This window comes from Phasianus colchicus, chromosome Z (genome assembly GCF_987193195.1).
Source record: "Phasianus colchicus chromosome Z, bPhaCol1.hap1.1, whole genome shotgun sequence".
In the NCBI taxonomy this organism is placed as follows: Eukaryota; Metazoa; Chordata; class Aves; order Galliformes; family Phasianidae; genus Phasianus; species Phasianus colchicus.
Window position 1 is genome coordinate 32,808,685 of NC_143476.1, and position 21,412 is coordinate 32,830,096.

The following is a 21,412-nucleotide window of genomic DNA, read 5'->3' on the forward strand; positions in this document are numbered from 1 at the left end:
TCCCTCTCCTGAGCTGATCTCCTGCTTTAAAGCAGTAAGGTCTTCTACCATCACGGAACTTTTCACCACTGCATGAAGCAGCTCCTGTATCTTACGGACAGAAGCCACATAGTTGTTGATTAAAACTGTCGCACTGGCGCAGGACCACACACTGTGTTTGCCTGGCCTTTAGCTTCCCCAGTCATGGAATCACAGAACATCTGGATTTGCAAGAGACCCACAAGGACCGTCAAACTGCAGATCTTCTGACCATTTGAACAGTAGGATTCCAGACCATTTCCAGCTTGAACTGACCTCCTGGCTACTGGCAGAAGGGATATCTGGAGGCATTCCTGTAGCATCATGAATCCATTCCCATCCGTGCAATAAATTCTTCTGATGCACCTCAAGGTCCTGTTCCTCTTTTTTTCTTTCTGCACTTAAACATTATATTAGCCTTTAGTGCAGTGCTAGCACACAGAAGGCCATGCTGCAGGCCTTTCAGCGAGATAAGATGGCCTCTCTCTCACCCTGCTCTCCGAACAAAACTTCACCTCAGGTTCACACCACCAGGATCTCAAACCTCTTCCTGTGAATGCCATGAAAGCTCAAGGATCTGCCCCACAGCCCTGCTCAGTCCTGGGGTGTTTTGGAGACACAACAAGTGGATACCGCTCTGTGGGGCACGGGGTGGCAAGGACAACCAGCAGACACAAACACAGCCCCTCTGGATGCCAAGTTGCTAAGGCAGCAGCATGCAGGGATTCACAGAGGATTTAATTATATCCACAAGCACTGTTAGGACTTTTATCATGATCCCAGTTTATACAATAAAGTTTAGGTTGATAGCTGCAGCTGCTGTTTGCCTTGCTCCCACCAGCCAGGCAGCTGTGCCAGTGCTCCTCACAGCTCTGATCACACTGGCTGTGGCAGGTCCATCATCGTCTTGTCAATGAAAAGTGTCTGCATGTGTGTGCTGGCTACTGCATCTGCTCAGTGAGGATCTTTCCCTTATGGTGACAGGGACCCAAACCATACTCATAGGCTGACCCTCCAACAATGGAAGGTCAGCGTTCAGTCATGGCCCTGGCAAAACCCTCCCACACTGCAAAGAACTCTTTGCATGCTATCCCTTCCTTTGGTAAAACCTTGCCAGCCTGTTTGTACCTTGCTAGTACATCCAGGCACTTGTATTTTCTCCTGTGCCATACTTCTATGTCCAGCCTCTGATAAGTCTCTATTTGCAGTGACACTTCAATAGGATGTCCCAAATGCACCAATATCCTGCAAGAAGATAAAGCTATATCTTTCTACCTAGATTTGAGTCATGCAGCCTCAGCCTTTATGGTGTATCTGGGATACAGGAAAGTTTCTACTAGGTAGCACATGCCTAGTGCACTACCCCTTTGAGATGCTTTACTAGAATAGGTGGCCTGGTTTTACCCTATCCTGTGTAAGTGCTAAGCCCTGCAGGAGGAGAACCTCATCTGCAGAGGGGGGATCTGACGAATGTTAAACAGGATCCTGGGTAAACTTGGAAGGCAAGAAAAGAAAACTAAGAAAGAACATTTGAAAAAAGAATGTATGTAAATCCCTGGCTTTGACAGCAGTTCCTGTACACTATCAGATGCCCTGTCATGTTCTGGAGGTCAGTGTTGCTGCAGTGACATCCCAGTGTCCCATCAGACCTGCCCTGTGACATGAATTCCGGCACTGGACCACTTGGGATTCAGGTCAGGCTTAAAAAAAAAGTTTAATTATCTGTCTAAATAAACAAGCATGGGTAACAGGTTGTAATTTTTTTTCTTTTTTTTTTCTTTTTTAATAAGGAATGTTGTCAGTCCTACTTTATTATGCGTAATAGAAGGAGGTGAAAAAAAAATCAATATAAGCACTGCACCTAACCTACTTAAACTACAATCACAATGTTATCTGAATGCCTTACAACATTGTTTAAATCCAACAAGTAAACAAGAAAACAACAAATCTATGCAGGGTTTTTTATACATATGGTGAGAAAGTTTGCAGAATGTTAAAATATATTTTCTGTTTTGTATGCTTCTGGTACAAGGAAGTGATGTGCAGAACACTGTATACTTATGAGCAGAGCCTTGACTCATACAAACAATAATCAACTTCAGAACATAAACTGCATATCTTAAAATGTTACTCCAAATCTCCTACCGTTGCTCATATAAAATCAAATCCAGCACCTATTAAAGTTCAGCCAGCTGTTTCTCTTTGACTCCAGTGGGCATTTGACCAAGCCCATGATGACTGTGAAGTACTGATAGTCTAGTTGTATTCATATGAAAAAAATCACATTGCATAGATTTAAACAGGAAGACATGCAATAACAAGACAAGTCACAGTATAGCAAAACCTTGTTTCTTTGGTGAAACAGAAGCAGATATAAAAGTTACAAAGATTTTAGACTTTCATTCACAAAAAACCAGACATTCACATTGTACACTATACAAGATAATATAAATAGAGAAAAGTATTATGTGCATTGTTTGGGGGCAGGGGTGGGGAATGAACCAGCCAACGCAGCGATGCATTGCCAGGCTGAAACACAAAGGTCAGGTACCCAGTATGGAGCAGTCACTGCCATTTTTTTAAGAGATATTGTCTGGAACTGTAATCAGTGTTCCCAATAAGCTATAGCAAGGCTGCCTCATGGGTAGCTCTGCCTAGGATAAACTCTTAAATGTTGGCTGTGTTTTCAATTCTTTTCCTTTCCCTTCCAACTTTTTGTATCTTCTCCATAACAAAAGGCATAAACCTCTCATCTGTCTCTGTATTTGCAGTGATATTTTAGAAAGTGTATCCCAGGGAACTTACTGTTCTTTATTTTCCCTTTTTCTTTCCTTTTTTCCTGTGCCCAAAGCTGTGCAGGGAACTTCCCAGAAATAATCACAGTCCTTTATGTGGAGAGGTCCTTTCAAACATTACCTTCTACACTTACTGTACACATCCAGGTCAGTTGTCACACTGACCAGGGTAAGAAATCATAACAGAAAACTCCTACACACACACTGCACCAACTACAACCTAGAATTTCTGTGCACACACTTCTGTCTAGAAAGCCAAGATCCTGATTCTTCTGCAAGTCACACAGATCTCATCCATCTAGCCACAAACAAATGAGCCTGTTTAGCAGGAATTTTGTTCTCTAGGGAAATAGCATAAGATGGTTCCAAAAGTGGAGCTCAGGGGCTAATACTGCTCTGGCGAGCTCTTTTAATCTTCTTTGCATGGGTAAAATAACATCCAATAAATTAAATCAGTATGGCTTACTTCATTTATTTATGTACGCTTCACAGCTGCAGCATTCATACACAAACATTCATTACTTTATAAAAAGATTAAAAAATGGTTATATATACAAAATTATTTACTTTTTTGATTTTGTTTGTTTTTTACAAAAATTGATCCCCCAAACACTAGGTCTATCTCCATTTTAGAATGCAGAGACCTGTAATATAGACCTTGTAGTTAATGTTGTGAAAGTCATTTTTTTCTTCTTTTTTCTTTTTTCTTTCTTTCAAAAAAGGTGGCCCTGGTTGATAAAGTTAATGTATTAGCACTTGGATTTTTACAGGCCCTCCTTGTCATATACAAGTCCTCCATGCAGTCCTTTCTCACGAATGATGAGGCTGGAATGGAGAGCAGAAAAAAAGTTCCACATTGCAGTCCCTAGTTCATGCTATATCCCCGCTTATGTGCTCTAAATTTTGCTTCACATGGACACAAACTGTACCTCGAATGATAACTGGCACAGTTTGCATTTTTAAAAAAATTCATGTAACTTTTGTGTTTATCTTCACCTGTTAATAGCAAATTTCAGTCAGTAAAGTTATTTCCACCATTTCCAGCCTAGGTAAACATAAAAACAATGTCATAAATGACTGAAGACCTCTGAGGCCATTCTAACCATAAATATGCCCGAACTTAGTGTGACTTTTCATTTTATATACAGGATTTTAAAAACAAAAAACAATTAAACAACATTAAAATCATCTTATTTACATTTTCATTGGTGCTAAAATTGAGCTGTTTAAATATTGCAAAAGGCTGGTAAGTATCATAAAATGGTCCACACTGATGGCATATAGAAAACTAATGATCATTATAGGCTGGAAATGGTTTCTTTTTATCCCCATAAGCACTTCTCCTCTATATACTTTTAAAAATTTTCTGATAAACACAATATTTTTGCAAAATGCATTGTGAATACCGGAGTCCGTAGTTTCAAAACAATTTCATAATACTCCTAAAAGTGATAGAAAAGGCACAGAAAGTTAGAACTTTGGCTGAAATGGTGGAAATCCCCATTCACCATTTAGCACTCAGCGCCTTGAGTCCTGCCACGTCCTGATCCAGCGATGGTAGTGTTTTGATGAATTTAATGATGTTCCCTTTCCTGACGAAGAATGTTTATAGTAGTATTTCTTAGAGTAAGTCCTTTGGTACGTGGACGCTGCAATGAAAAGGAGGAAAAATAAAAGGAAATCAAAATAATTCAAGCATGAATCATTTGTCTTTACATCCCTTTCTATTTATTCTTGGTTAATTAGAGGGCTAACAAATGATTAACTAGTATGACCATGTTACGGACAGGAGAATCATCTCTTACACAAACTTAGAACACACCGATAGAAGTTGGTGTTGTTAGCAACCTATTAATTTTAGGGACTTTGCGAGAGACCTGCTGTTTAATTTAAAAGAATCTTAATGGCTTCTGTAAAAACAGAAAAGGAACATTCATGTTAGTTTTTGGATCCCAATGATTTTTCTACAGAGGGAGTTGCACTACTGTCATCATCTGTAATGTGAGATTTTGTTTATATCTCCTGCACTTCTTTTAAAAGATGTGCTTGTTACTTATCATTACTTACAATTATAGATGATCATTTTTACATTAATGAGTCTATTGATCCCAGCCCAACACAGACTCATTTTCAAAGAACTTACGATTCATGCATGTAATTTTAGGCATATCCCATCTTCCATTCCCTTGGCAACGTATGGTTGGAATATGACGCTGGATGAAACCATCTTTGCAGTGATACCTAATAAGGGAGTTAATCTCATAACGAGGTTTCATCTTCCCAAAGGTCTTTGCATTTTCTACAACAGGAGGTTGACCACAGGCAACTGAAATGAAGACAAAAAAAGAAAAACGGAACCCAAAATGTCAGTTAGTGAAAGCTCATCTGAATGTGATAACTGCCTCCTACACCAGTGGCTTCAGCGAGACTCCAAAGAGACATGTTCAAACAAGAACAGGGAGATCAGTCTTTTCTGTAGCTGTCCTGTTCTAGGAGAGCAAATGGGAAATGGGAAATCACAGGTTGTGCTGTTAATATTTCTTTTTTGCTTTAAGTTACTAATATATATTTGAACCAAAAAAGTTTTCATACTCACTGGAAAACTGTAAAACCTGAAAAGTATTGAAGTTACAGCAAGTATTTAAGAAAATTATCTTATTCTCAAAACTTATCATGTCCTCCTCAACAATACATTGATTAAAGATACGTTAAACTCATGCATTCATCAATGCACAGAGAACATATTAACAAGCTGCAAATAGTAACTGGGCAGTGATGAAGTGCACACAAGATTTTTGTTCTTCTTTACTTACCCAGTACAAAGAGACAGAGAACAACTAAGATGTTAATGTACAGCTCCTGGCATTTCTTAGGTTTCTTCAATCAGCTTTAACAGCGTGTAAGCCCAGAATGCCTTTCAGATTCCTGAAGTGCAATTGTGGTTGGACTATGTCTTAGAAGTCTTTTCCAACCTTAATGATTCTATGATTCTGTGATTAAACTACATGGTTTTGGAAAATGTGGAAGAGGAGGGCAGCATCACTTGACAGATGATGCTCAGTGCTGAAGAGGCAATGAGAATCTGGAGCAATTTCCAGACCACTTTAGGGCTAACCAAAAGTTAATGCATGTTACTGAGAACATTGTCCAAATGCCTCTTCAACACTGACATGCATGGAGCACCCACCACCTCTCTAGGAAGACTGTTCCAGTGTCTGGCCACCCTCACAGCATGGAAATGTTTCTTAATATCCAGCCTGACCCTGCCCTGTTGCAGTTTTGTTCTGTTCCTGTGCATACTATCTCTGATGCCCACATCATTTCACAGTGATGTATTAAAGGAAAGAAGAATTGGTAGTATTTTCAAGGCATGCAAGTAAAACAGTCCTGCCAGGTCTGTGAATGTCTCTTGAGATCTGTAAATAAGAAATTTGCCTGGTTTTAACCATGAGTTTCAACTGGGTATCATTCTGTGTCTGAGTCAAAAGAAGATTAGGAGATGTGATTTGCAGATAAAGGTGATTTTGAGGGCTAACTCACTTCTGAAATCCCTGTACTGATTACCAGAAATTGACAATATTTTGTTCCTTTAGCATTATAAAACCGGAATAAAGAATTATATGCCATAGTTTCTGTAATGTTTCTACCTGTTCCTTTCTTGCAGGTGTAGGTCAGGTGGTAATTGCATGGAACATCATTCCACTGTCCATTCTCATGCCATATTATAACAACACAGTCTTCTCCAGCAGAAAAGAAACTATCTGGCTGGTTTGGTCGCCAGTTCTCATATTGCTGCAGGAAAGATTAACAAATTCATTATTTCCAGAGTTGAGATATATTTACATTTCATTTTACAGAAGAGCACACAATATTACTTTTAATGAACAGCAATTTCAATTGTTTGATTCAAGCAGTTAAGCACAAACTAAACAAAGCTAGATTTACAGTATCTTCCCACTCTATTAACAGATGCAATAAATAGACTACTATCCCTGCTAGTCCATGACTATTAAATGGCAAGCCACAGGTTGGCTTCTCAGATTCAAATTATCTATTCTCTGACTTCATTTAATGAAGCCATGCAATGGGACAGCTTGCAGAATTAGGTGTAAAATAAATAAAGTGTCAGGGTGTGTCCCCAGGTCACTGCAGATCGACACCTCCATTAAAAAATAGAATATAGTATAGAGCAGCCTTTCAGATTAAGAAATGATTATCTAAATTCTTCCATCTGAAAAGAAACTAACACCACAGATATCTTGATCATATGAGGGCTGCTCCGAATGTACTGCTTCCTAATTTTTTCTGTTGGCTCAGGACATCAGAGGCAGATGTTGGTGGTATGGCAGTAGAGGTTGAACCTTCCCACCAATATTCTGTTACATGTTATTGCCATGTGACTGATAGCAGCAGAGGGGCAGTGTGACAGAATGGCATCTGACATGGAAATGCAGATGAAGCAAAGATGTGGAACTGAGCTCCTCCACGTGGAAAAAATGGCACCTAGTGACATTCACTGACACTTGCTGAACGTTGATGGAGAGCAGCCAATGGACATGAGCACAGTGAGGCTGTGGGTAGTATGTTTCTGCAGTGCATCAGCAATGTGAAAGCAATGTTCTGGATGGCCATGCAGACCGTTACAAGCACACATGCAGGTTCTTGTTCATCACTGGCAAAAATGAAATGCATAGCTAATGGTGGTGACTACACTGAAAAAAAGTGTTCTGTAGCTTAGAATTTGCTCTCCCAAATAGTGTTGCTATGGTTTTTATATTTATTGACGTTTCCATGGAAATAAATAGGAGGCATTACTTTCAGAGCAATGTGGCAGTGAAAACTGAAACTTGCACACTATTATTGGAAGTACAAATCTGGTTGTTAGTATGTAATAGACATTTTTTAAAGATTATTTATTTATTTATTTTCAAACTGAGTTTCCTAGCCCTGTACCTGAAACACAAATCTGGCACATCAACATAGGTAGACTCTGCATTTTTAGTTGTAAGATGACAATATACAGATTTGGAGTGATATAGCTACACAGCTCTCAGCTTCCAGCTCAGGATCTCCTTAAGTTATGTCCCTGCCAAGGGCTGTGTGATTATGACTGCTGGAATGTTGTGTGCAGCTTGATTCTACTGCATCTTGATGGGCTAGATGTTTTTTTTTTTTCTTTTTTTTTCTTTTTTTTCCCAACTAGCAGGAAAAGCAGAAGCAAAAGAACTGTCACACAGATTGAAAATCTGTGCAAAGGTCCTTGATAGGTTATGTGTGATCTGATGTTGTTGCAGTTAGCAGAGGTGGGATAATCTTTACTCCACTTCTTGTTTCATCTTGATCCCAAGTTAAGCACAATAATTTGAGATTTTCATAATGTTATGCAAAGGAAAGCTTGAGTAGATACGGGAAACTATTCTTAGCAATTTTCTTTGGGATTTCTGTGTCACCCCATGAAGAATTTAATGAAAGATAAAAATAGATATCTAAAAGAACAGGAATTCACATAAATGCCAGACTTTAACTGGGCAGACAGTCCCTTGTATGGTCAAAATGGCAGAGTTTCTATAATGCTTATGTTTTACTGAGTGCTTACATCTTTCTGACTAGAGCTGGGCCATATAAATGTCATAAAAGTTTAGCTTTCTATTTTCTTAGCTTTATCAAATAACCACTATTCACTGCCTGTGTGAATACATTTTAGAAATACAGTTAACAAATGCCATGTGGGTAGCATTTACCTTACAATGAATCAGGCTATGAAAAAAAAAAAAATTGACCTTTTCCTGCTATATGTCATCTCATCCATCACAGATTTTAATTCTCCAAGCAATTTAACAATTATAGTCTAAATAAATTTGTTCTGTACTGAATTTATTACCTCTTCCAATTCATGAAATATCCTTCAAGTGGAACAAGCTTAACTTCATTGTACTTAGTCTCATCTGTGTCTAATAGTCCTAAACTACAATACATGCTAACTTCTTTACTCAAGACTGGAACTGAGCAGTTCACACTTAGCTCCCAGCTAAGCCACACAGGCTCCTTGCCTTGCCTTAAGGAGCTGAAAATTTGTGTTTGCTTTGTTGGCAAGGCTGCTGTGTAATGGCAAAGGATTATATCTAGACTTTGTGGTTTATTCAAGAATGTCTGATATCCTCTAGCATGACATGCTGTTACCTCACATCTGATATCATCATTGCACAAATTTATTTTGGCAGAATACCACTGATTCGGCTTGGTTTTAGTGCCAGAATTGCTAAGCAGAGGAAGTTCCAGACTGCTGAACTGTTTCTTACGTCTCCACCCAGATCTTCTGTAGTTTATCAGTTCCTTACTTAGCCACTGATTACATGATAATGGTACAAAAAGATTCTCACAGTCCTAGTGGAATAAATTGCTAGAGAAATAAACCAATACGCTTTTTGGATTTTGCTTTTTTTTTTTCCTCACAGATGATGTTTTTGCATGGCCACCAGCTTGAAACTGTTTTCCACTTCACTACTACAAACCAGAGGTGATTACACTATACGCAGTAAAACTACAACAGCAGAAAATTAGTGGGAAAGAACCAAAAAGAACCAAATCCCTTATGCCAGACAGTGTATGCTACTGTTGATTTTCAAAGACACTCCTTACAATCTCTCATATAAGTGTGCTAAGTGACAACACTTCCTTCACACACACAAGACAAAAAAAAAAAAAGGATTTTAAACACTCCATTCATAAATCTTCTGTCAGAAAGCAACGCTCAAAATATTCTAAAGAAGATTTCTTTTAAGTGTCTATGTCACTTAAGATCCTCATATTTCAGTGCAATTACAGAATTTTAGAAAAATAACATTTTACTAAAAAGAAAAAAGCTCAATATTTTAATTTCATTCCTTGGCAACATGTACCATGTAAGACTGTTTGCCTTTTAAGACCATGTCCAAAATAGATCAGCCATGGTCAGAGAGGAGCCAAAACCCACTGGCACCATCCCATGCAGCCTGCTGCTATGTCCACATCACATAGACACCAGCAAAACCACAAGAGGAAGCACGGTGTTTCAGTGGATTAAGTGCAGGGCATCCTTCTGCCAACAGTGAGGCTTCAATCATGGCCATTAGCGACATTTTTAGCTGTATCACACATAAAGTATGAGTTACATTTCTTGTATTTTACTATCTGTATATTCATTTGTCTCTTTGAGAGCTACACCTCTGTTGTGTCTCACCATTAGCTCCCACTGAAAACATGCGCTCCTGTTATACTCTTTTTTGTTGTTGTTGTTTTTTCAGAAATCTTTCTTGTGTTGCCTTTTGATGAAACTGAAGTCCACATGATAAAAAGTATCAAAATTGTCCCCCGGGAATAGGAGAGAATGGCTGTGGGTTGGAGCCACAGTTGAGACAGGGCAGTAGCTCCTCAGGCTTCCCCAGCTGACTGATCTCCAGTCAGTGACGCAGTGGCAGTGGGTGTTCTTGTCTTGTTCCTTATAGTAAAAATTAGATGTGTTTGAGGAAGATTTCCTTATGCAGGATTGAATTAAATTGCAACCTTAATCAGATGACAGGATAAAGTAGGAAAAGAAAACCAAGATGACACAAAGAATTGTGAAACTACTGATTTTAGTGGCCTGTCATTTTATCATTCAGATGGCTGGCAGTAAGTATCAGCTCCCCGCTACGTACAAGATCCTACCTTGTGGGAGATTTGTTAATTATTTTTTTTAGATAGCCAGCCTTATTTGAGTGACTAATTTCCTTCTTAATGAGTTATCCATTCATCTCTTTCAGATGTTTGCCTTGCCAAGATGAATCTCCAACTTAGTCTCTGACCTAGTACTTAGACTTTTCAGCCCTCCCTTTATCTCCAAAGGATGCACCAAGTGGGTTAGATCAATGACTGGGTTCTGCATTCCAGAACAGTCAACAAAAACCATGTTTAATGAAGCACAGCTACTGATACAAACAAAACATTACTGCTTAACCCCTTTGTAGTGCAAAGGCCAGTAATCTCTTGCATCTAACTAGAGCTAGGAAACAGCTTACTTGAAATGCAACTACAATTTAGATTTATAGGCTTAATGACTTTACTTCTGGATTAAGAAAGCATGTTTTCAGCATGTTTAAATGAGTTTAAAGCATAAACTTGCTTTGGCTACTTTTGGCACTTGTAATATCCACCATGATTTTTATTTTGTTTCATTTTGGCTGCTTCCCTACCTGATAGCTTCTTAATGCAAGGTTAATGTAGCTAAACAGTAAAACAAATAAACAAAACAAAAGAAAACAAAACAAAAAAGTAGTGATGCAGGGAGTCAGCTAACTGAATGTCCTCTATGCCAGTTTGTCGTAAGTGAAGCACAACTTCATTAAACCAGTGTAAGCTACCATTACAAAGCTTATTGGCTGCTGTCTCTATTTTTTTTCCCACGGTTTTACTACAGAACAGGAATATATTTTTTCACAACAGCAGGCAAATTCTTAGAAGTCTTCTTCTTGTGAACATGTCCCCCACTGTAGTGGTTCTGTTATAACTGGACTGCAAGTCCTGGTCATTACCCTGCCTTATAGGTTGGCTGAATGACAAGAGATCAGCACCAGGGTACAGTAAGTACATGGGTCAGCTCAGAAATCCTTGGCTTGTGACTCATGCCGTTAGCCAGCACTGATACTGTTACATGAGATATTCATGGGTGAAAGGTATTGCATTTCCTTTCAATAGAAAAAAAAAAAAAAAAAAATCAAACAGATTACTGTGAGGATTTGGCAGTGAATAAAAAACTTACATTAACTTCACCTAGTCTTTAAATACATTTATACATTGAGAAAAATATACTTTACAGCATAGGCTCTGTTTCACTTCATTTCATCCCAGTCCTGAAAAAGATTTCCTGTTTAATTTTATGAATGGGAGTAGTTTGACAGAACTCACCAAAAGTATTCGTAAAACTAAAAAATCCATTCAGTGGGTGCTTAAGCACAGGTCTTGTTTTAAAGCCATGGGTGGTGTCCTAACTCCCATGGAGTAGATCCCAAGCATGCTTCAAGCACTTGCTAAAATAACACACTGAAAGAGGGATTGGGCTATGAAAGTTGGCAAGTCTCTGCTGCAAGAAATTTGAGTCAATTTGAAGACAGCAGCTATGTCTAAACATGCCTATGATCACATAAGATAAATCACATAATTACCCCAATATTCTGAATATTTAGATCATAGCTGAATGACCTCCCACAAACCCTTAATCTGGGCTTTTTTCATGCAACTTGGGAAACATACAGAATTTGGATCAGGCAGGCATGCAGTCCTCCTCACTGTAGTCAGTCATACTGTGAGCAAGTCAAACTCTCATAAGGAGCTTTACTAAGGACCTTTGCAAAAGACTTCCCTCTACAGGCTTTTTTGTTGTTATTTTTTGTAACAGATGTCATGGTTTTGTGATTTTTGGTTTTCGGTATTCCACATCACAACATCATGTAGGGCACTGGGGGTTAAAGTATCAATGTTCCACTTCCGGGCCTCTGTCCAGAAAAGAAGAACTACATACCCCAAGGGGCTTTGTGGTCAGAGAGAAGATACAACCCTTGGCAAGGTCACCCTATGTGCCCTTTTTCATCAGCTCTTCTTCATCTCCCTGCTGCTCAACCGAACTGCACATCTCACCTCAGTGTTACGGTGAGGCCTATCTACCTTTCGGACACTCATTATATTTGATTTATTAGCTTCAATTCTAATTATATTGTATTGTGGTGTGTTATCTTGCATTCCGATACTATATTTAGTAAATTAGATTGTTTCTCCTCAGATCGTTGCCACTGTTTTTAATTACTTTGGGGTCCCCTGTTTCCCCTTTCCAGAGGTGCGCATTTTGTGAAATCCCTCCACCCTGCTAGTCATGGAACTGGGCCGAACCAGCCCGTAAACCACTGACGACAGTAGTCAGATATACTGCAAATGCTTTTGTTTCCTACGCAACAACTTGCAAATAAAGACTCAGAGAAAATTTTGTGTAGCTCTGTGAACATGAATTAGAACTGATCACACACTGAATAAGCATTAAGATTTTTGCAAAAAATAAACAATTGGGAAAAGAAATCTAGGAACTAAAATTGAAATATGTAAAAACGATTTGCTAGCTGATGTTGCTGAAACACAAAAGCAGTACCAAACCTATCTTTTGGGGGGAGCACAAGTTGCCATGTATGGCAGAAAATTCCCACTAGATGGCAATGTCTACTCACGACTGCCTCTAGCTGCTAGCAGTAGTTCCAAAATTATCATTATTCAGGACAGATCTTTCTTTTATTAACTCTTTAAAAACTAACTGAAATAAGTGGACAGCATCTCAGTGACTTTGACCCGCTCTGGACCAAGTCCTCTTAGGGTGTTAACTTTCACTGCAGTTCACACTGCTTCATTTTTATGGGTATACTGTGTGTTGGTCTTCCAGGATACTCCTTAGTACAGAGAAAGAAAAATGAGTGGCACAGAGAGCTGGTGAAATTCTTTTGCTAGTTGGCAGGTGTTTTACTGGAAGAAAAGTGTTTTACAGTGTTAAATGTTGGTTGACAGAATATATGTTCTTTGGGAGTCACACCAACATAATTATATGTTATCAGTGTGATGCAAATTGTACAGGGTGTGACTTTCTCCTTTTGTGCACAACTTCCAAGAGAGCCACTCAAAAAAGAAAATCTTCTACTTTGTCATTTATTTCAACAGTTATAGCACATCTGAAGTTGTCCAAGAGCTTTAGCCCAGCTGAAACAAGGCTCTGATGGAACTGGCCCCATGGGTAAAAATAAGACAAAAAAACACTTTGTCCAAGAGGCCCTCCTTACTGCCATTCTGAACTAGAAATATACCTGTCATTAATAACATTATATAGTTCTCCTCCATTTAAACACAGGTCAAACGAGCATCTTAAAAAGAGGCTGTAATGACTGACTGCAGCACAAAATCAAAACATTTGGTGATTTTAAATCTCCTTCTGCAGGGATCCTGTGGGATATTGGCACAATGAGCTTTTTGTTTGCAGCTGACTACAGTACTTTTTAGTTTGTTTGCTTTATTTAACCCTCGGAGGCAGGCTGCCTCCCTACAGTACCCTGAGCCTTTTGAAGGGCTTTGCATTTAATAATGTTACTCTTTCTATGAGGACGCAGTTATGGATTTGCTCAGGTCAGAGCTTTCTGATTCACTGACCAATAAAGAGAGGAAAAGAGAGGGCTTTGTTTTTTGCCAGAATTAAACTTCTGTTTGGTTTTGCTTTTTTTTTTGCTTTGTTTTTATGTGACTACCTAGCATTGACAACTGGAGGGCCAGCACTGTGAATGCAGGGTGTAACGTCGTAGTGCCAAAGGGAAGAAAAATGAAATGGAGTCTCTGGACAGTATTAAAAGCAGCAATATGCGCCATTACTCTCCCAGTGACAGACAATCTGGCCACAGACACTAGCCAGCTCTTTATTACTGTGCTAATCTTATGTAATGGGAGTGATCTCACTGCCCTACAAAGCATTAATTATCAACAGCATTTTCCAAAGGATATGAATAACACCCCTTGTGAGATGGAGGCCCACGGCACAACCCCAAGTAGCCATATATGTGTTTAATCCATAACATGAATAGCTCCAAAGGACTCCTTTACCACTGTGCCAGCTCACAAGGGTCTTTAACAGTGAAATGCCAGCAGTCAAAACACAATGGAGAAGCTGCCAAGAACAACATCAGATTTTTTCTGTGTGGATGGGTGTGCTTTACAGCTGTAAAAGTTACTATTCACAGAGTTAAGTGAATTATTTAAATTCAATTTCCCTAAGATATTTTCAAATGTCACATTGTGTTCACTCTTTCCTAGATCAAGCCAATTGTTAAATATCTCCACTGATAGGTTAAGTTTTCTTACTTCGTGAAATTCAAGACATACAAGGACTCAAGTAGTTATGGACAAGCTCTTATTTTCCTACAGTCCAATGACTGTTAGGGCCTTACCTCCTTCTGTATCACATGACTTTCCAAAAGTTATTTGTTTTTGTTGCTTCAAGATTACAATGTATGTGGCATAAAATTTATCCATGATTGAACATAAAAGATGTTCACTATCACAGAAATGTCAGAGGAAAAAATTACAGAAAAGTGCAAGAAATAATTTTAATTCTGTAAACTTTTATGTAAATAAACTCTTATATGTGTATTTTGATTCCCTTGTAAACTATGAATTGGAGTAAGACTAAGGCTTTTCAACATCAAATACCAAGAGCACATAAGCACACTGTGAAAGAGAAAGCAGAGCAAACAACACTGTATGCTCTGTAACATTCTATTATTTCCTTCTGCCTCTTCCACCTGTCAATGCAATCATATCTGAAATGTCCTGAGCAGAAATTTGCTGGATTTTGAGGAAGAAATGAATAATAAAGCCTTAGGAATAGTGGGATACTGTAAGTGCTCTGAGTTCGCCTCAGTGCCATCACCTTTAAGGTTAGATGTTTGGATGCTGGGATCTAGGCAGGCAGGTCTAGGTAGGCCCAGTTTTCCTTCTTAGTGGCCCAGGTTATCTTATGTGCTAGCAATGTTCCAGATCTGCAGCCATGGCCACTAACTTTCTGCAATCATTGTGGTGAAAGCTGAACTTGCACCACAAGCCTAGCTTTTGGTTTCCTGAAAGAACATTAACATTTTGTGTTGCACTCACAGTGGCAATCACCACCTTGGGAACACTGAAACAGAGGAAAGAGTGCTAAAGTGCTTTTATGTAGCAGTCAGCTTCAGAACACAAATCCACCTTTCTCAGCCACTGGAAAAGTTGGAAAATTCTTTCTTTCCATGAGAAATGGATCAAGAACATATTGAAGATGATAAAAGATTGCTTACTGCCATACTGATATAGTGCAACTATTATAACAAATTAACAACTACAACAACTAAGCAATAGCTTCCACAGTTTACTGAAATCACAGTTCATTTTGGTTTACATTTTGAGCAGGATACCCTCAGCTTAGCCCAGAAACTCCTTTGATGATGTGCACTATAGATCTATACTTAGATGACTAAGTGACGTCATCTAAGTAGCTTACAATCTGTCTAATAGAAGAGTTATAAAAAAAAATAGACAAATACAAATAAAATATGGCCTGGCTAATAAAATCCCATATAATGTAATATCAGTTACCTAGAAAGTAATCTGTTTATAGGAAAGTAAAGTCTAGACTACCAACTGAACTATAGGGTATAAAACATATTACCTAGCTACATTATTCATGTTATTTTGCAGTTTTCAAGCCCAGCATGTGTTTCAGATGTAGTGGGAACAGCATGTTAACAGGTGTTTTTACAAGGAAATAGTAAGATTTTATTTAGACAACTAAATCAGTGCGTAACACTGTGCTATTTTGCCTAAAAGAAATAAAACTGCTGAGCAGTTTAACATTATAAGCTACCTTCCAACTAAGACCTAAAACCTGCCAAAATTCACTAAAAGCACATACATAAATATGTACCAAATGATTCAGTGAGGTACATCAAAGTCTTTGCAGAAACAGAGCCTCACAATACAATGAATTATGACTATGTATGTTTCTATTTTGTTAAGAAAATGTTCCTTGCCTTAACAGTCCTCCTTAAAGAAAACATCGTGATGTTTTCAGTGTGTAATGTCAGTACAGTCAAACAAATATATTCAGCAACATAGACATTGAAAAATGTCCTGTGGACTGAAAAACAGTTTTAATGTTTCTGATGTTATAAACACTACTACTTGCTTTCTCATTGAATTTGATTGGACATGCTTCATTACTGAAAACAGTAACATCTTTGTGTCCTGAGTAACTCTGAGAATCAGACAGTGCTTTTACAGGATTGCTCTTCATTTATTCCAAAACATGCTTACTGGTATTATTTTTGCAAGTTAGATATAAATTCCAGTTAACGCATGAAAAATAAGTGTAGGAATAGGTGGGCTTTATGGACTGCTACTGTTTTTGACGAACTGTTGACTGTCAACACTTTCTATAGGGAATTACAAGAATGCTAAGATACTGAAAGTGTCTGACAATAGTTAGTTGATTATTAGATACCTAAATAATTGCCCCTGTTTTCAATGACCATGAACCTGTTCTGCTACCCTAGCTTCAGTTATGTTTTCCCAGTAAGAAGCTTAATTATATATGTTCATCCTTTAAAAGCCTTGGTCTTATTCTCCCTGGAATATAAAACAAATCTCCCATCTGACTGAAGTGGCATGAACTGATCTCATAGAAAACTTAAAGGCCCTTTCTTAGTTGATCGGCAAAACTGTTATCCATTGATTCATTAGGGAGGGGAAATTTCCACAACCACATCAGAGAATCTAAGCCTTCTCACATTACTAGACTAATGATAAAGAAAAACTCATCATTCTCTAGTCCTATAGCTGCAGCATTTCAACACTCATCTCATATGATTGTATGAGATAGGCTATGCAGGAAAAAAAAAAAAAAAAAACAGTATTTTGGGAGCTCATGGAGTTAAAGTAGCACAAGATTTAAAGCCAATGCTGGATATGACTATGAAGCCCACAAAAAGTAGCTAAGGTATACGTGTGTATTCAGGAGCGCACTATAGATGGAAATGATGCACAGTGCATTTGGATATACGTTTGCTGGTTTTCAATAAGGAATTCATATATGTGCTTTTGTCCGATGATCATAAATAAAAGTGGCTGGCATTTAGTTTCAGTTTAAAAATTCTGGAAAAACACATGGCATGGTTTTGAGCTGAAAACATTAAAAAAATGACTGATGTCCTTCAACTGAATTCATTGGTTGAAATATTCTGTAGGTGCAAATGTTAAAAAAGCATTTGATCCTTTTTCTAGACATTGTTAATGAACAGTATGCAAACACCCGGTAAAACTTCCTTTCAACATAATGAATATTTGAGTTGTGGGTTCCTTATGTCCACAGAAGAAGTGTAACAAAATAATCCAAGCCTTATTTCATACTGACCAATGGTAAAGTCTGTCATTCAGTGATTCTCAGTTCCAGCTGTAAGTGGAGGTATGTCTCCTCTAATTTGGCTCAGAAAGAAAACTCAAATGAAAGACAAATCGTAATTTTTTGTATAAACACTTATCACAGCTATTTAATCTGGGCAGAACTAGGTCAGTTGCAGCAGTGGGCCAATAAGTTAATCTATAATGTGTCTTGCTGTTGGTAGTGTTATTTATTTACTCTTTTTTTTTTAAATCTACTAAATATCACAACTTTTTTTTTTAACTCAAAAACTTAGAAATCATGTAAGCATGATTTTCAAATTAAGCTAAGCTATTATCTAGTATACAAAAAAGTATCAAAATAAAGATGAATGCGAACTGCTTTTATACGCACTATCTAGGAGTTCATGTTATTTTTGTGATTTTGATAGTAGGGAAACTCTTTTATGTCAGGGGAATACCCAGCAAATTCGGCGAATTCTCTACTAAGTTAGAAGTCTTGAATAGAATTCTGGATAGAAAATATTCTCTTGGAGAGGAGCTGGGCTACATAAATAAAAACAGCCAAATTACAGATGCACTCTGACATATAAAAGTTTTAATATATGCAACAACCTCTACTCAGAAATTCATAATAGAATATGAGTTTTTAAGAAATAATGCTTATTTTTAAGACAGTAAATTAATACTATCATGACTGCTTTTCAGCTGCAAATACATAAATGATGTAGATTTTTTAACTATAGTATTGAAATTCATTGGAATTTTAGGTGAAGATCAGGGAATTACATTTAATGAATACTGTTGATTATGTCATTATTTCTGTTAATTAATAGGGAAGTAACAAATCACTAGCAATAGAAAATAGTAATATCAAAGTTAAACCATCCTCAGTGGATGCCTGTTGCTGTTAGCAAGGTATGAGTGGCCACATTAAGAGACACAGAATTAACTCATCTAGCATGAATGAAGTTTGAGGCTATGGTCCATCCTTTGCTCCCAAAAATACGTGAGGAGAGGTAAGAGAAAGTGATGAAAAGAAGCTCCTCCACTCACGTCCTGAAAAATTATGTGGCTCCAAGCACAAACGGGCACATCGGTTTGACCAGAGTCACCAAGCAACCAAGTGCACAAGAAAACTTATGATCTTCCTTCTTTTTTCCCCATATTTTCACCTCCCACACATGGTAGATTCCCCAAGAAATGGCTAATTTGTAAGTCATTTTAGAGAACTTTAAACCTTTGGCTATGTACATGAAATGGCAATAAGTGAAGCCTGCTCTGTTCCAGGTGTCTGTCTACATAAGCCGTAGACACACAGAATGCAGTAAAATACACGTGTAATTGTGTGCACATGTGACCTGAAGTCCAGATGCTTTCTTTAAGAAGAATTCACAACTGGAAAGGAAATAAAAATCAAACCACTTCTTTATATATACACGTGTGTGTCTGTGTATACACATACATATATACATATAAACATATATACATGTACAAATATACATATATATACACATAATGTTATTCAGTGGGTATTAAACAGCATTAATACAACTATCCCTTCTGTTCTGGTGGAAAAAGTTACACCATTTCCTGTACTGAGCAGCTCTCTTCGATCTAGGTTAGCTAAAGGTGAGCAGAAAGTGTTTTCCCTCTCTTTCTGCCGATTTTCCTTTTTGTTTTAAGGTAACAAGTCGTATCAACAGCAACTTAAGAGTTTATGGACAGATAATCAATTAAAGGCCTCCTGAACCATCTCAGGATGGTGCTTCCCCAGCCTAGGTGCACAACTGCCACACAGATTAGGACAGCCTCCAAGAAAACCTGAGAAGCTCTTTCATGCATTCTCAAAGATCCAGCCAATATAAGGGTTTGTATGCCATACCCTCACCTCCCCCCCCCAAAAAAAACAAAAAAACCCCAAACCATTCTGCTCTGTATATGTAAGGAAGAGAGGTGAATTGCTATATGTCTGGGAATCCAGCATGTAAAATAAGAAGAAATAAGATTTTAGAACTACACCACAAAATAGAACTATCTCAAAACAAGATGGTGTGCTGGTTGTTTGCTTGAGTGCATATTCAGTGACTTAATGTTTTCATGCAGCTTCTCTCAGTTCTGGTGGGAACTTGATATTCTACCACAAAAAGCTGAGTGAATGATTTCATTTTAAAGGCATCTTACCAGTGGGCTACCATCAGTCCAACGGAAATCACGCTCAAACATCTTGTCATTGAGGCCAATCCACTGGTAGTCATGCCCAATACCTAATGGGAAAAGAACCAGCAGGATATTTTTATTAACTTTCCCATAAATGGCAGTGATTTCATCAAAGAAAATTAAAAGAATTTTCTCAGAATGAATCAGACATCCTGTTCTTAAGATTCTTCTAATACCTATGCAAACAACTATTTACAACTTTTTTTATTTTAATTCGAGATATCTATAAAAAAAACAGATTCTCACCTAACATTTTTAAACAATCTTCCTCTTCTCTCCTGTCTACATCGCCCAAAGAAAACAGATTTGTTTCCTATCAGAGCACATATCAGGAAACCACACCAAAAGAAAGCATGTATTTAAGTCTACATTTTTAAAGTTTTATTTAGGTTGTAGACTGTGACCAAAGTCCAGATTATGAAGCATTTGGACACAGGAACCATTATGCCTATCCAATATGGTGGCATTCATGTTATTTGAACAAGAAATGTAAAGCCACCAGAAAAAAAGTTTCATTATTTTCAATGCCAAAAGTCTGTGTCTCATTCACTTCCTCAAAAAATGAAAATATTCTTCGTAACAAATCATAACTTAGTAGAGGTAAGGACATCACACGGTAGAAGTAAACACCAGTTTACTGAAAATGAAGTGCATCTTTTAAACACTCTTAGTGCATTTTAACATGGAAATGCAAACTCTGAACAAACAGGAGGATATGCTGTGAATCCTGCACTTGTTTAGAGAGATGATAACAGTACGTACGGTTCACAAAGACTTGTTCCTCATGGGATAAAATGCTTGTCAAGTGGGCCCCCTGTAGGCGGCATTCTCTCTCAGCCGTATCCCAGGTACGTCGGTGGGCAAAGTATTTGTAGCACTGTCCTTGGAACTTGTGCCAACCATAATCACAAGTCTCTGTGTCTGTGACAAATAAACAAACCACAATTCTGATATTGGGTGTGAAATATAAATATGTTTCACATGGATGGATTTTTTGCAAGCAAAAGATGAAGATATCCACCACCTGTAAAGTGGTATGAACACAAGCAATGAGCACTCATCCATGAGTACTCATTCAATCTGTTTTGTCTACCCACTTCAGTGTAAGCAGTATATTATTTATGTAAGGAATATAGCCGTAACTGGTAACTCTGACCTGCAGATCGAGTTATGCTGTACCCAGACAATTCCACAAGGACATTTTTACTCCATTACCCAGGGTGAATGAAATGCCTTTGTGCTACACTGCAGTTAGTCTGTATATCATCTGAACTTTCTGAGTCTGTATGTGAGGACTAGGATTTTTATTTGTAAGGGCAAATAGTTCTGTGAATGACTGCACTGAATTATAATAATGGAAAATAATCATACAGGAAAGTTCTTATTATTGTTCAGTCCACAGATGCAAAGTTGCAGTA

The 21,412-nt window shown here is 37.9% G+C and overlaps 1 protein-coding gene across 3 annotated transcripts in view; it reads right to left on the minus strand.

Annotated features, from left to right (window-relative positions):
• Positions 1-1,776: 1,776 nt before the first annotated feature.
• The window catches only part of VCAN (versican), a 107,876-nt gene continuing 88,240 nt past the window's right edge, over positions 1,777-21,412 (minus strand). For 2 of the 3 annotated variants that reach the window (XM_090132665.1, XM_031609527.2), the window contains exons 11-15: positions 20,757-20,915; positions 19,959-20,041; positions 6,461-6,605; positions 4,957-5,139; positions 1,777-4,462 (exon numbers count right to left, since the gene is read on the minus strand). In XM_090132665.1, the coding sequence (XP_089988791.1) occupies positions 4,332-4,462; positions 4,957-5,139; positions 6,461-6,605; positions 19,959-20,041; positions 20,757-20,915 (701 nt within the window). In that variant the 3' untranslated portion in view covers positions 1,777-4,331. The remainder of the gene's footprint in view (positions 4,463-4,956; positions 5,140-6,460; positions 6,606-19,958; positions 20,042-20,756; positions 20,916-21,412) is intronic. The other variant, XM_090132664.1, reaches the window with a different exon arrangement.